The 16,283-nt window shown below is 38.6% G+C and overlaps 1 protein-coding gene across 3 annotated transcripts in view; it reads right to left on the bottom strand.

Moving 5' to 3' along the window:
* Positions 1-15,907, bottom strand: part of UBR1 (ubiquitin protein ligase E3 component n-recognin 1) — an 85,898-nt gene extending 69,991 nt beyond the window's left edge. For all 3 annotated transcript variants that reach the window (XM_063117648.1, XM_063117651.1, XM_063117650.1), the window contains exons 1-5: positions 15,610-15,907; positions 5,215-5,471; positions 3,501-3,579; positions 2,374-2,484; positions 1,100-1,230 (exon numbers count right to left, since the gene is read on the bottom strand). In XM_063117648.1, coding sequence (XP_062973718.1) covers positions 1,100-1,230; positions 2,374-2,484; positions 3,501-3,579; positions 5,215-5,471; positions 15,610-15,693 — 662 coding nt within the window. In that variant the 5' untranslated portion in view covers positions 15,694-15,907. The remainder of the gene's footprint in view (positions 1-1,099; positions 1,231-2,373; positions 2,485-3,500; positions 3,580-5,214; positions 5,472-15,609) is intronic.
* Between the last annotated feature and the right edge of the window lie 376 nt (positions 15,908-16,283).

Raw genomic sequence — 16,283 nt, 5'->3', positions numbered from 1 at the left:
ATCTGCGCTACCATAGATTTTGCATCCTCAGCCTCGCAGCTCTTCACTTTTCCACCCACCTGATCCTTCTCATTGCTGTTTTCAGATACAGGTCGACTTTTCCTCCAGTCTCACATTTTCCCTTAATCTAGGAGGATGAAACCTAAACACAGTATTCCCTTTCCTGCTTGATGTAGCAAAATGTTTGGTAACTGCAACTCTGCAATGTTCGGCAATGCACACCAGCTGGTAGCAACAGCTGGTACATAGCGCAATTGTTCTACTTGTCTCATGGGCAAATTGATTGGGCAAACATGTCTCCCTCTACTCAAAGTGGAAATTGGTCCTGAATTCTCCACTTTCTCCTTTTAAAGCTCCTTTTAAAGCTGAATAATTTCTTTTTCCTAAGGTTTGTTTTGCACAATTTTTTAAACAGGGTATATCTAGACAATATGTCAGCAATTGCATGGTCCCAACCCCTCATTTGCCATCCTAATAGAAATGCATACCAGGGCACTTAACACATTCTTCGAATGCTCTCCTGCAAATGCTCACCAGAGATCATTTCTCCTCTGACTGGGTTCACTTCCTATCAGGAAGCACAACCGAGAGAGTGGGGAAAGAAAAACTGGAGAGTGCAAGAATTTGCAGGTGGAAGGGTAAAGTACCTCTGGCCTTTTCCTCATATGCTAATGTAGCCCCTTCCCTAGAGTAGCATTACAAAGGCAATAAAAGGTTGGAAATTCCAGATTTCCCTTATAATTAGTTCCATCCTCACAAAACTGTGCTGCTTCACTGGTGTCCCATACCAGCATGAGGCAATAAGTAGATAGTACTAAAAAAAAGTGACACAAACAATCCTTTATGCTTAAGGCAGAATTGTTAAAACACATATTTGCAGACCTATAGGGTGCTGAATTATCTGGCACTTCTGTAGAGTTCTCATCTCCCACCTATGAACTTATTTTGGCTTTTCTTGTTAAGTAATTTAATTATTGTTTAATCTTGATGGAAAGCCACACAATTTTTACTGTTTTATTTTCTATGGTTTTACCACTAATACATTTGAGAAAGAGGCAAAAAAGAGAAGAAAAGGCACTAGCCCTAACACATTACTTACCTAGTCATAAGCTCTGGAGGAAGATCCTTCTCTTCTTCCCAAACAGTCATATCTACAATATATTTTATCACTGAAGGGAAGATTTTTCTTGCTTGTGCTATTAGCTCTTCATTCAATTGGCATCCCAAGTTCTACAGAAAGCAATAAAAAGTATATTAACATGAATTAGTTTACATATTATAGATACTGAAATAAGCATTAGCAATGTTACAGATATTTTCATAACTTCTAAAAAAGGAAATATCTTGCAGTATTAATTCATTCAATGTACACGATACATACTTTTCCTTCCCCAAAAATATACTTATAAAAATAAACCATCAGTGTCCCTGCCCAAGCTAGCTCAGGTCATCTTGGATCTGGTGCTGGAAAAACTTGTAGAAGGCCTTGACAACACTATATTATCTCAGTTTGGTCAACGTCAAGTTATCTATTATTTGATTCAACCGTTGTGCTAACAATGCCATAAAAATCTTTGCATCCTGGTTAAGGAGTAAGATTGGGCAAGCACCTCTATAACCTCAGAGCTTGTTATTGGTTTATCCAGATAGGTTGCACATTCTTTTGACATAACCTGATGCATATGAGCTTTTTTAAAAAGACAGAATGATTTGTGGATCTGGGTTCTCTGTATTGGAGTAATAATCTGCAAATGCTTCAGAGATAATTCCAGAGTCAGTAACATGGGAGATCCCATGCCGTCCAGCTGCCCTTACCATCCTAATACATAGCTTTCTTTCAAAATGCCTCACTAATAGCTTTTCTAACCTGTCATTTGAGGCATCAAGAGCTTGCTGTACTGTCATTTGAGGCATCAAGAGCTCTCTGTTAACATTTCATAGGTAATCAAACTTAAATAAATAAGTGCTTAGTAATAAATAAATATTTGTCTGTATGTGTGTTTTAGAGGATCACTCGGAACTTATTGTTCAACATAGCAATATGAACACATAGAAAAAGTGCAACATCCCCGATCTTATACTTTTAGATTTTAACATAAAGGAAGGTGACTGTAAAAAACTACTTTTAGATTTACATAAACATTTGTACCAGGACATCTGCTTGAATGCCTGTGTAATGTCACTGCAATACGTGTGTAATAACTTGTAAAATATTTATACAAAAGCCATTCTAAGCAGTTAATTCCTGAGGAAGCAAGTTTTAGGATTGCAGTACACTGTCAAAGATGATAATCATGAACCAAGAAGTAGTTCTAAATCATCAGGAGTGAGGTTTTGCAGCATTTGTTTTTACATTTATTACAGGTACATTACCTGTCCTGTCCTGGCTGCTGTGCCAGATTCGTGATTTGTACAGAGTGGTCCAGTCTTCCACGCTTCCATATCCCCACAGTCACAAAATCCTCCTCCAGTGGAAGTGTGCATCTGAAACGATTAAAAACATCAGATACAACATCACACCTAATGGCCCTTTTTGGATATAATGTTAACTATGGTTCAGCATTATAAGCAGAAGCAGTAGCAATCCTCAGCCTTTCATGCTACCCCTTTCCCTTTCCTCCTCTGGCGTGGCTGCAAGGAGGAGATCAGATACTTTAAAAATACAAATTAATCCTTCCTCTCCTTCTCCATCCTTGAGAGTCTGAGAGCAAATATATGAACCCCAGATATTTTTTATTCTGCCTAGTAAATAATCATTTGTAGCCATATATATTTTGCTATTGGTGCTCCACCACTAATAATAAATTCATATTTTGCTCATATTCCATACTTTAAATGCTTAAACAACGGGTTCAACATCTAGTAAGAAAGTGCATGAAGTAAGGCCAGTATATATGCGACAAAATATTATTTCCTCAGCTTGTATATGCACACAACAGTTCTTACTTACATCATAAAACAGAACACTATTAATTAACTTTATGTACAGCACAAACATCACGTTAATTCCAGCAACTGGAATCAGCTTACTTTTCTAACAGTTTATAATCTGCATTGCCACATGAACATGTAACGCTTTGAGAACACACATTGGAGCATGACAGCCATCATCATTAAGGCATAGGGCTGTTATTTTTTATTTGATTTGTACCCCACCTTTTCAGCAAAAAAGGCACTCAAGGCTGCATTATAAAGGAATATATAGATTTCTTGTATAAAATGCAGCAGATTTGATATCAGGCTCTACGTAGAATAAAATATTTCACAAACACAGAATAGTAAAAAAGATATTGAATATTAGAATGCTTAAGCCATTCTATACTTGAATTTGTATCTTTATCCTTAAAATGGCTTCTCATTTGTAAATAGTTTAAGTAAAAAAACTTTTTTCAAGAAACCAGTAAGTCCTGAATAAAAGGCAAAAAATACTATATATAACCTTATTTATTTGCTGGTACACTACAACAACAGATGTTACTTTGAAGCACAGATAGTCTGACCTTGTAACGATGGTTTTTGTGAATGCTGTTCTGGAAACAATCCACGCAAAGTACACAAGTTGGATCAATAGCACATTCTCTGCAACAAAAAATAAGAAATTAATGTCGCTGTATATACACACACTCCTCCCAAGCTTCTCGAAGCTCCCATATTCCAGCAGTGTTTCCAGCAGTGTTACTTGCAAATACTTCATTTAACATGACAGTGGTCATCCAATGATAAGCCAGAATTGCTGGCTTACTCTGATTTACTCTGAATTAGCAGTATGCTGGTACATGCAGCTGACTTGCTCCCACTTCGCTCCTTCAGCATCAGTGTAAAACTAGGGGTATACTAGAAATTTGTTTCAGTTCATTTTTGATCCGAATTTACCCTGTTTGCACCTCCTGAACTGAACATGGTCTCAAACACAATCTGTGGTTGAAGTCTGTAAATTTCTGAGCTGGCAATGTGATTTGCAGACAAAAAAAGGTCATTGAACAGCATGCAAACACTTGAAAAATATACATTAAAATTAGTACTTAAGAAAAATGCACACAGATATGCTGATTCGCACACCCCTAAAACAAACCAGAAATAGGAAGCTTGAATGATGCCCAAACCCAGGCATGCCCATGATGCAAACCTTCCTATTTCTGGTTTGCTTTACCTCTTAGCATGAAATTAGGAGCAAATGAGCTTGTGCAGCTAGTTCACAATAAAGGATAAGCCAACAATTCTGCCTTATTGAATGGGAACACGGGCACTCTATTAACTTTCATTCATTCAGTCATACAGTATTCCCATTACCCAGTCACCATTCATATTTTAAGCCTCAATATTAGGCTCAGTAATTAAGAACAGGATTCAGAAATGTTTCGGTGTAGTTCCTCTACACTGGCCTGGCACAGACAACCACTTAAAACATGATTTAGATTATGAGGAGTGAGCTTTGGGTTTATAAGGTGCCTTCCCTTCTCCACTCTGACACTAGAAGGAGAGGCAAAGCTTCTGGTTTCAAACAAACCACAGTTCAGCATTACATACAAATATAGGGAACTTTGATTCGTTCTAACCAAAGTTAGTTAACAATCCAGACTTTGATTAGGCCAAAACAGTTCCCCAAGTTCAGACAAGTTCATGAATTACAGTTTCTTCAAAAGTGAAAGAAGCTTTCAGTAACAGCTAGTGCCCACTTAGACTAGTAGTGGTAGAGCCAGCCCATTTCACATGGAGGCACACTGAGACTAATTGGCACATCACTTGACAGAGATTGTGATTGAAAGGGAGAGCTTGGTTTTGATCCTTACAATATAATCATGCAGTGCTTTGAGCGAACGTCTCTGTGCTCCACAGCAGGAATCCAGTTCGAAGGTGAAACTGAGGACAATTAACTTTAAAGTTGATTGTCTGAACTGAGTCACCTATGAACAGTCAATACGAACAAAACGTTTCATTACATTTTTTAAAAAATGGAAGTTTATAGACTTTTACAATGGTTTCCCCATTTACTCTGAGGTGAAAGCAGATTCCCAGCGTTAATTCCCATAGCTGGCTGGTGGATTATGGGAGTTGTAGTTCAACATATCTGGAGGGCACCAGGTTGGAAAAGGCTGTGCAAGACCCTCAAACATATTTCAGAAAATTAAGGAGCACCAAAACTATTTTGAGAAGTGCATACTGGTGTGTCTTATTACAGAAAGAATGCTAAAGGTTAAGAGTATCACTATTCACCTGCAGGAATATGTTGTCTCTCCACTTTTGAACACTTTCCCACAGAGTTGAGGGATGCTACTCTGCCTTAGCTTCTCCAGGCAGATGTCTGGATCTTCCCCAAACAGATGCCACTCCAGAGGGCAAAGTATGGTCATCTGAGCTATTTCTTCCTCCTTCTCTGGCAAGGGATCCATTTCATCAAAATATATGTCTGGAACAACTTTGGCCAAATGTTGAAGAAAGGCAGTATGGAAGTCAAGCTTTTCATCCGACCACTGCAAGAAATGGGAGATTAGAAGACAGATATTGAAACAAAAAAGAAAAACAAGAACTGAGAACCAATATTCTGTAGACCAGAAAATGTTCTATATGGGAAACCAAAACATCTGTTTTGAAGTTATACAATTTTGGAACAAAGTCCAGAAGAGTTGTCATTGTAGCAACAACTGAAACCAATACAGTTGCATCGTAGGGCTCAGTTGCAGAAGATGACACATGCAGTGTGTTCTGGATAGCTGGAACCATGTATGTAAAGATAGCAGTCAGTGTTCTTCTGGCATGCAGTTGTATGAAATACAACTGGGGCATGGTTGTTCTGTGGTTCAATTGCTGAAAAACATTGAGCAAATTTATTCTCCCCCTCCCCCATCCCTTTTTCCTTTTGTATCATGTCTTTTATGGACAGGGGCTGACTTGTTTTATTGCTTGTATACAAGCACTTTGGAAGCCCTTTCAGGATTAAAATGCTTTAAATAAACAATTATGTGATGAATAAATCAACACCTTATACTGGAAACCCACTGACCATTTCATTTTACTCAGTCTTTCAGCTCCCACCTCAAGCACATCACCTGATCTATTATCTACTGCCACAATAGAACTAACATTTGTTCGAGTTCCTTTGACATGGACTCATAAGAACATAAGAAAAGCTATGCTAGATCAAACCAAGGGTCCATCTAGTCTATCATTCCTTCATACAGTGCCAATCAGCTGCCAGATCATGAGTGCAGATCATGAGTGCAACAGCACTCTCCTTCCCATATTCCCCAGCAATTGGTGTAGATAGGCATACTTCCTCTAATACTAGAGGTAGCATATAGCCATCAGGGCTAGTAGCCATTGATAGCTTTATCCTTCATGAATTTGTCAAGCCCTCTTTAAAGCTATTCAAATTGTTGGCCATCACTACATCTTGTGGTAGTGAATTCCACTGTTTGACTCTGTGCTGTATGAAGAAGTACTTCCTTTTATCTGGCAGGAATCTCCAACTAATCAATTTGATGGGATGACCCCCCAAATTCTAGTATTATGAATGTGTGAGAGAGAAATGTCTCCCTAACCACTTTCTTCACACCATGCAGCATTTTGTGCACCTCTGTCATGTCTCCCCTTACTTGCTTTCTCTCCAAGCTAAACTGTTGTGAGCTTCCTTCCAGCACCTTGATCATTTTAGTTGTACTTTTCTGCACTTTTTCCAACTCCACAATACCCTTTTCTAAGGTGTGGTGACTAGAACTTTACAAAGAATTCTAAGTGTGATCACACCATAGATTTGTATTAAAGCAGTACTATATTGACAGTTTTATTCTGAATTCCTTTTCTAATTACGCCCAACATGGAGCTTGCCTTTTTTTACAGCAGATTTACAGCACAGCAGATTCATACCTGAAGGATCTACTTTAGGCATTCTTATAATACTCATGCAACAAAGCAATGAACAAATTGATAACAGCAGTCACTAGCAATAATACTATATATTAACGGCCCCAGTGATCAAACTGACTGTCTCTCTCTCTCTGTCCAAGTTTATATATATCTGCCAACTGAGAATGTACTTCATGGATTTGATAAAGTAGGCTTCAGCCCATAGAAACCTATAGCACAATACCTATATTAGACTTTGAGGCATTACAGGGCTATTTACATTTTTGTTGAAAAGTGTTTCCACTTTTCTTAGGAACAATGGTCAGGAAACCTGGGAGTTGGAGTCCAAAACACCTAGAGGGCACCAAGTTGGGGAAAGCTGTGGTACATATACTAAGAGCAACCTCAGGTTTTGAGTTATAACAGCTATGTAGCCAAAACAGGGCTATTGAGAAACAAGAGAGAGGTATAATCACTCTCATTGGAAACCCCAAGGTTTGCAGAAGCAGAAAAAAACTTTCATAAAAAAAACAACCTAAGGAGGAACACAACCACCCTGGAAATAGTGCAATGAAGTCTGAGCATGCACACGGGAATGGAATGGAGTATCTTGGTCTTTGGGGCAATAGAAAAGGTGAGAGGGGGAGAAGCATCGCTCAATAAGACAGAACTTTTTTGGATTCTGTCCTTAAAAAGCCTGGAACCCAGGGGATTGAGTGACTCTCTAGATTTGAACTCATGTAATTGATAAAATAATTTCAAAGAAGTGTGCAGTGCTGGGGAATAGTAGACCAGCTGATCCTTCTAAAAAAACCAAAAGACTCACGGCAAAACACATTGAAAATAACGCAAGATTACGTTAAAAATGACGAAGTGTGACTACAACTGAGTGTTTGCAGGATCAACCAACAACATGATGATCAAGGTTGCTGATTTTTTGAAAACTAACTTAAATAGCTTCTACCTGACCTTGATGTAGAACAGGAGGAGGATTTTTTGAGAAGCGATGGATGCTTGGCATCCAGGCCAAGAGTTTCTTTTATAATCAAGTTTTGTCTCTTGTTTTATTATTGTTTGGGCTGTTTGATGTTTTTCTCCTATATTTCCTTCAGGACAGTTCAATTGTTGTGATTTCAGGCTAATGGGCAAACATTTTGTTTCTAATGTTGGATGTCAGCTAAGGTTTTGTATCAGGATGATTTACTGTTTCATGTGGGTGCTGTCCATCGTTTAATCTTAAACTATTCAATTTTTTTAAAAATGTTTCGCCTATTTGTCAGTTATATTTGTTTCACATGTTCAACTTTGAACCTTTTTATGTTTCATTTTCAAGTCAATGTGTTTCTAACTGGCAGTTTTACTCATTTCATATGTAGCTCCTGATGAAGGACACTTGTCCGAAACGCGCAGAGTGAGTACATTGAAGATTTGAAAATAAAAATAAAGATTCAAAGCACCAGAGCTTCACTCTCCATTTTTCTTCCGTATCTTGAAAGAAGCCATGGCTGGCAAGAACACATAGAACAGGTTCTTACATAATGCCAATTCATGGGGTTTTTAATTCACAAATTGGTAGGGCTGCAAGGAAGGGAGTGAACTCGCAGCTTCCCTAGCACGTGCCACTTGTTCTTTTTATCAGTTTTAATCAACAACTCAGGAAATGGGTTCCTAGGTTGATTGATGTGGTGCCTGAATTTGGAACTCTGGGTTGCTGTAGAGTTAAACAACCCAACAACAAACCATTGGTGATTGTTGGGTTGAACACTGGGATGTTTATACCTAAACAGATCAGAGTACTATGTTCGGACGTAATATTAAAGCTGATTCAAAACAGAAGTGGTGAGTGTGCTCATTCCCTAACTCACAGCACTGACAACCCATGTTTCAAATAACCCATGGGTTTTCATTACATCTGAACTAGCTTTCCCTGAAGGAACTGCCATCCTTACCAATGACAGCACTCAGATATCACTGACCACATAATCATATTGTAATGAGGTGATATGCTACACATAGACTGCGAAGTCGTATTTTGTTCATCTGTTATGGCGTGCTGTATATTCTATACAATTCTGCATGAAGATAAAAACATTAAGGAAACACTTTGCTTGCATTACATACTAAAGATAGTGCATGCATTACACAATAAAGATAATGCTTGTATTACAAACTAACATCAATACAAGGCTCCATACAACAGTACTATTTAAGTTAATATGTTGACAGGTCAGGCTCTTTATCACCCTGGTACACTTGAGCTGAGAATTCCATCTGTTTTGACAGGATGGTAGGGAAAGATACAGAACAGTGTAAGCAACCTGTGGGAGTGAATGGCTACTAATACAAAGAATTCAATGCAAGATATAAATATTGAAATCTATAAAGCTTTTCTACCCAAATATAGTTATTTGGTATAGACTAGCAAGAGTTAATAGAACTGGGACCAACTATGTAAATAGTTCAAAATTAAAATGTATACATCAATACAGGCTTATACTGACATTACCTACCAGAAAGAAACCTTTATCTGGATATATGTCCTTCCTACCCCCTCACCACATGGAGAGAAACTAACATCTGATTTAGATTGCACTGAGCTCCATGGGTTTTATCCAATGGCCTTAGCAGAAAGCTCTTCCACTAGCACCCAATTTTTGTCAAATCTTCTACCCTCTGTGGACCTCCACACCACGTTAATATTGTAAGCCACCTTGTGAGGGCAGTGTGCCTGAAAGGCAGCTTTACAATCTTTTAAATAAGTAAATACATAAACTCCATTCTGTTCAAGAGAGTCCTCCAGCTCTTAGGAGCAGATTCTGAGGAGGGGAGGATTAAGTGGGGTGTGGGGGGGTAGAATCATCAAAAATGAGGTGACTTAAATTACATGGGAGGAAGTTCTTTCAGCCAAGCCAAAGCCACCATTGGATACAACTTAATATTTCCTTTGCACTGCTGATAAATAAGCCCATTATTTCTGGGGACAGGCTGGAAGGTCAATGATACTTCATTCCAATAAACATGATACAACTTTCCTCAGATGTGACTTCCCCCCGCCCAAGATGATTCAGTCTTATTGTTAAGAGCAAACCAGGGCACTATCTGAAAAGAGTCATACTGTCAACACATTTTTCAGCCTAATTGTAGATTCCAGCTATTTATTAGAAATACTTAGCAAAAACATGGTTTTTAATGCTCATGAACTAAATATATAAGCAATTTCAAAGAACGACTGGAAGGAGACAAACTACAAATAGAACAGCAGAGGGGAACAGAGCAAAACATTCACTTTCATGGAGTAGTGCTCATATAGACAACACAATCCTATGTGGTTACCCAGTAGCTTACAAATTCAGAGGCTGCTGAGTATCCAATGCAGGGCGGGAGGATAGCAGAGGTGATCTTTGCTTCCGCGCTCAAGCCGCCCTGCAATTCTGGTAGATGGGTGATTTCACCCATCTAGCAGTAGTGCCTCGGAGTGGGAGGGAAGGAGGCTGAGACGGCCTAGGAAAAGTCATATATAAATTCTGTGCAATAGTACTCAGAAGCATGTCCCCTTGTATTCACTAGGGCTTCTCATAGACAAATACTCATAGAGGTATAGCTTTCATTTCATTTTTTTTTCTAAAACCAACATCTCCAAATAGTTTAGCATTTTTTCATACAGAAGATTGGTTCAATCGCCTCTTTTTAGCCTCTACTGCTGACTTCAGAACTTTGCCATGTCAGTATAGCAAACGTTATGTGACGCACACTAAAAATGTCAGTATATCAAATAAATTGTTTTTTGTTTTTATTATATGTGGGAGGGATATGTACAGAATATGATCCCATTGTGCACTACTACATATATATTTCTCATAGTTTGTCCAGAGGATTGTGAGGCTCATTTTATATTATGTGATGCTTTGAAGGCTTTAAAGGAAGTGAAATTTTAATTACTTTGAACATAAATTATTTTGAAGTCTTCATACCAGTGTGCTGAGATGTCTTTTCCTGACAAGCAGGGCTGTTGTTCATGTTGCTGATTGATGGAAAGAAACAAATCTGTGATTTTAAAGTTCATTAGAACTTTATCATGCCCAGAAGGAAATTAGATTTTCTGAAGGCAATCTTATTTTAGATGTATAACAAGAGAAAGTGATTACTGAGTTATTCCAAACATGTTATAGTTTGTTACCAATGTCTATATTCCAATGTTCCTTAAACAACCAAGTTTTAGCAAAAGGGAGGACAGGGTAGAAATGAAATAACGGCATTCTTAGAGAATGAGATGGCAAGAACTTAGAAAAAATTGCTTTGTGCCTTTTGCTCAAGAAGACCTTGTGGAAGAACGCCTTCTTAACCAAAAGGCTTAAGATTCTGACAAACTAGATTCAAAGGGCACCTCTTTACTCATAACAGTTTTATTGTGCTATTGTCCATGCAGACCACAATAATAGAGGATTCCTGTATAACTATATCCTTCCTAATGACTGAACAACAGGGTCAACAAAGTAAACTAAGGGAGCATCCTATGCCCCTTCAGAGAGCATCTGGCGGGGGGGGGGGCATAGGATAGTTTGGTTTCCTGGCTCCAAGGTTGGAGACTGGACTCTGACCTCGGAGCCAGGAAACCATGCTCCCTGCCCCCTCCTCCTTCTAGCTGGCACTGAAAGAACTGGGCAGGCTACCTCTCCGCACTTGGAAAATGGAGAGTGGAAATGGCGTTCTTGTGGGAGGGGAGAAAACCGGAGCAGCTGTGATATACCATTTCCCATGAAGTTCCAAATGTGGCTAATATACATCTGGCCTAGTAACAACTGCAGATTCATTTGCAGCCTTGAACAGCCAGATCCAGTCTCCCACAGAGAGAGCCTCTGTCCATATGAACCTGCCTTCCCACTGAGATGTGATGTGATGGCCTTGCTACAATTGTTACTATACCAGATATTATATTAGCCATGTGTGGAACATCAAAGGCACCTCTTCCTATTTACAAAATAAGGGCCTGCAGTCAATTATACCTCATTAAGCCAGCTCTAATTAACATCATGACAACTTCTTGATCAATGCAATCAGCACTTGAAATAGGGAAGAGAAGGTAAACATTCTAAAATGGCAATAAAGTGGATTACAAGAAAATTGCTCTATAATTCTTTTTAAGTTAAAAGCTCCCTGAAATAAACCAGCTGCCCATCTGACTGCAAACCACTCATCAGTTAGATGCAGTTTTCTGTTTCTCACAAAACAGTATTTAATGCTTAATCATGTAGAAATATAAGTTTAAAAAACTGGAAAAGTAATTAAATTTCTCAAAACACATTCAATGTTATTTAAGACCACCATCAGGAAAGACAATCATGTTTTTGTGGTTTTAAATTGTATGTTTTTGTGATTTTATTTTTTTGTATATTGTTTTTAAGTGTTTTTATCCTATGTAAACCACCCAGAGAGCTTTGGCTATGGGATGGTATACAAGTGTAATAAATAAAACAAAATCACCCTGTTTTCTTCATAAGAAGAGCCATGCTGGATCAGACCAAAGGCCTATCTAGTCCAGTAACCTGTTCACAAAGTGGGCAATCAGATGCCTACAGAAAGCCAACAACAGGATATGAATTCAATACCACTCTTCTGTTCATGTTCTCCAGCAACTGACACACAGAAAAATGCTACCATCTAAAGCTAACATAACTACTAATCATAGACACCCCTTCCCTCTATGAATTTGTTTTAAAAACTAATTCTATTCTTAAAATGTACCTTCATAGGAATAATATCCACACTAAACCCTATAAGGCCATGCAAAAGTACAGCAAAATAGGACAAAATTTAATTAAATATTGTGCACATCTACATGATCCTTCTTGAGCTGTCATACTGTTGACCTGTCATATTGTTTTCAATACTTGTCAGTCTATAAGCCCATATAATTTTACTATGCCTTCTACCACATGTTTGCACATGTGTGTTAACTCCTTATCACTCAGCAGGGTGATAGAAACAATCAAGTTACTGAGGATAAGTGTTCAATTCAGAATTATTTGCTCATCTGCAGGGCTCATTTTCCCTCCTATTTTGTTTTTTCCTTATAAATTATTTACAATCTTATCTTTTAATTCTTAGCTTGTCACATTTTTGTTTCTTCCATGGAAAGTATCTAATTAAACACTAGCACTAATGTAAATTACGTTGCGCTAGCATAAGAAACATCCAGCACAATGCCAATAGTACTAGCTAGCAAAACAAGATTTCCCAAAAAACTAGTTGTACCAGCTAACGCTATTGACGTTGTTGCACTAGAGGTCCCCAGCGCTAGGCAATGTAATTTACTTTACAGCTAGTGTCAAATTGGATTCTGGTGGCTCTCTTCCTTAAATAAATCCCATGTAAATCTCAGAAGTCTGAGTCCTTGACTCCCCCCACTGTTCTTTCCTCAAAATTATCTCTTTCTAAGTGCTTATTCATTATTGTGGTATCAGCTACCATTTTTACACTCATGTCTACAATACCAAATCCAGGACTAGCATATTATTTACCAAGGTACTTTCAACCAAGCTAAAAAAAATTAACCACCTCTAATTCATCCTACCTGGAAAACATTAAGCCACTTTAAGGCATTAACAATTATTTCAACCCTCTTCCATCAATACATACCACACTCCTACAATTACAGTTAGTTCAGTTTTAATTACATATTCAAGTTGTGATAAATCTAGCATTAGATTCCTAGAGTTGTGCATTTAAAAATAAAATTGCCAATAATAATAATAAATGTAGTTTATAAATTTGATTTAAAATATTTTTTGAAACACCTTATCTAAACAAAAGTCAGACTTCTTGGCAATGTAATATTTTCTCTGTTGTCACCTTCAGACTTGTTTCACACATGTTAGCAAGAGTATTAGTAGTTCCATTCTCTTCCACAGCATTTAAAAAAATCTTTCCTAACATGGACAGCATGTACATTGATGGTGCTATATAAATAAATAATAATAAATGGGATGCCTTCCTACTCACTTTTTCCTTTCCCATATCTGCATCTAAAATCTGTTTCTATATGATGGTATGTTTTTCAGTGCCAATAAGCAAATACAAATACACATGATAGTCCATCAATGACTGTCACTTTTCCCTTTAAAATAATCCAGCCAAGTGTCCTACCCTTTCATACTCATTGCTCACATGTGTTTTAAAGAGAAAAACAGTATATATGCATGTGTCATCTGACACAAGTTGGACAATCCAGAGTATTTGCAACCCGTTACAAAACTTCACCTAAACTGCAGCCCTCAGGTGATTTATCATCTACATAACTCTCAATATGCCTATAAATGGATCAGGTGGCTATCACCTTTGCTCAATTTGAAAATAAAAGTCTTTGACATATCCCATATCCTAAGGTTAAGTTGCAGTTGAAATCCACCCAGCACAAGAGAAAAGAAACTGTCCGAAATGTAGTTTGTTTTGCTCAAACTAAAACCGAAAGTTTGTGAATCTGAAAACTCCCCTTGTTTAATGAACTAAAGTCCACCGCTAAACAAATGGTGCATTAAGATCAAATGATTATTTATTTCAGGTACTTCCTTATTTATCCACCTATGTTCCTTTCCACTTAATACAAAATTCTTACATTTAACACTTTCCAGTTTTCTCATGCCACCCATACTTCATCTTAAGGTTCTACACAATTTCTTTAGCTCCCAGCACATATTTTGCTCCTCTATTAGTTGCTTTCATACATGAACCCCTCATGGCTCCTCTTTAATGAAGAAATCCTATTTGTTAATGCAATTACATTTAGCAAAGGTTTCCCAAAAACTTGATGACCAAAAAAACGACACCTGTGTTCAGAGCATACATATTAATTATGGATTAATAACACTATCCAAAACACATTTAACAGTGCTTTGCTATATCAGGCCCAAAAGTCCAAGTTATTCTCTGGTAAGTGCATTTAAGGTTGTAGCCTACAAATCAGTTCACCAAAGAGGAAGGAAGAAGGTACAATTTGCTCTTTGGCCTTCCTCCTTTCCCTACCTCCAACTTCGCAATAATAATCTTCAGCACTCTATGATAATTTATTATACAAATATTTCTTTTTAATTGGCAGTGCAGGAAAATATCCTAACATTCTTGTTCTGGTTGTGAAAGAAGAACACCTCCTTCCAGCAGCAAAGATCTTCTCAAGGCTGCTTCAGGATTACTTTGTTGTTCTGTTCCAAATGCAGTCTCATCAGAATATCTATTTGTTCCACGTTTATTGGGATGGGTGGGAAGAATACTAATGTTTAACAAAACGGCTCTACCTGAAACCAATCCCCTTTGTTCTAAGAAAACATTTGAGATTCCCCCGCTACCCCTCATTTCTGCCGGTCATTTAAAATGGGTTTTGACAGCATGCACATAGCGTTGTTCGATGCGCAGGTGTCCACTCCCATTTGACAGAGCCTCAGGGATTAACTATTTGCAGGACGGCAGACAATTAAGGAGTATTGAGAGCCAGTCACACCGAGCACATGAGGAAAAGACCCTTTGCAAGCAAGCAAGGATACGGCTAGCAATCCCATTGTCTGGGCATTAGTATCCTCGGAGTACAGTTCTGACTACTCCACTTCTATGGCAGACATTGCGAGGGGAGGGGGGGAGGCTACACAGGGCTCCCTGCATATCATATCAGCTTCAAGCCCTACAGGGCTTTCTCTGCCCAGGACGAACAGAACCGCGTCCAGCACAAGGTATTAATCCTACAGCCGAGAAGACCCCACAGCGGGCGCGGAATCTCACCCTGGCCAACTCCGAGGGCTTGACGGGGGCAGCAGCGCCGCCCGTTCCAGCCATCCCTCCCGCGCCGTCGCCTCCATCCGCCATTTTAGGAGAACTGACAATCTCTAGGCTGAGCCCCGCCACAGGCCGACCGGAAACCAGCTGCGTGTGAAGAAGTGGGGGAAGGCTGGGATTCGGAAAAACTTGACCCTGCGCTAGATCCTAGGCGAATCTGGTCCTAAGCGAGACTGAGCATGCTCAGATCACTCACGCATGCTCAAGAGAGCACTTGCTGAAGCCTCGCTTGCTGCCTGGAGAACTCTGGCGGACGGTTCTTGAACAGATGAGATACCGAGTGGGATAAAGTGTATAAACATGGGCGGAGGGTGTGGGTGTGTGGTACACTGACTTCCGTTTTTCATCAGGAAACACTTTCGAAAACCCCTCCAAGACCTGTACAAACTGTTGCTCCGTGCACAACATCTGGAAGAATTTATTGAAATTCGTGGGCTTATTTTCGAATAAATGATGTTGAGAATGGGGATGCATAATAGTATTTATCATGGCAAAATGTTTTAATTCGCAAAAGGTTTCCTTTTTTTTCTCATTCAAATTCCTTGTGTTCATGAAAGACTGAAAATTCAAGATAATCTGGCTTTCTGTCTCCAGTCAATGTCACTGATTTTTATAGTGGC

Source organism: Elgaria multicarinata, chromosome 2 (genome assembly GCF_023053635.1).
Source record: "Elgaria multicarinata webbii isolate HBS135686 ecotype San Diego chromosome 2, rElgMul1.1.pri, whole genome shotgun sequence".
NCBI classification, from domain to species: Eukaryota; Metazoa; Chordata; class Lepidosauria; order Squamata; family Anguidae; genus Elgaria; species Elgaria multicarinata.
This window is presented reverse-complemented; position numbering and strand designations above follow the sequence as displayed.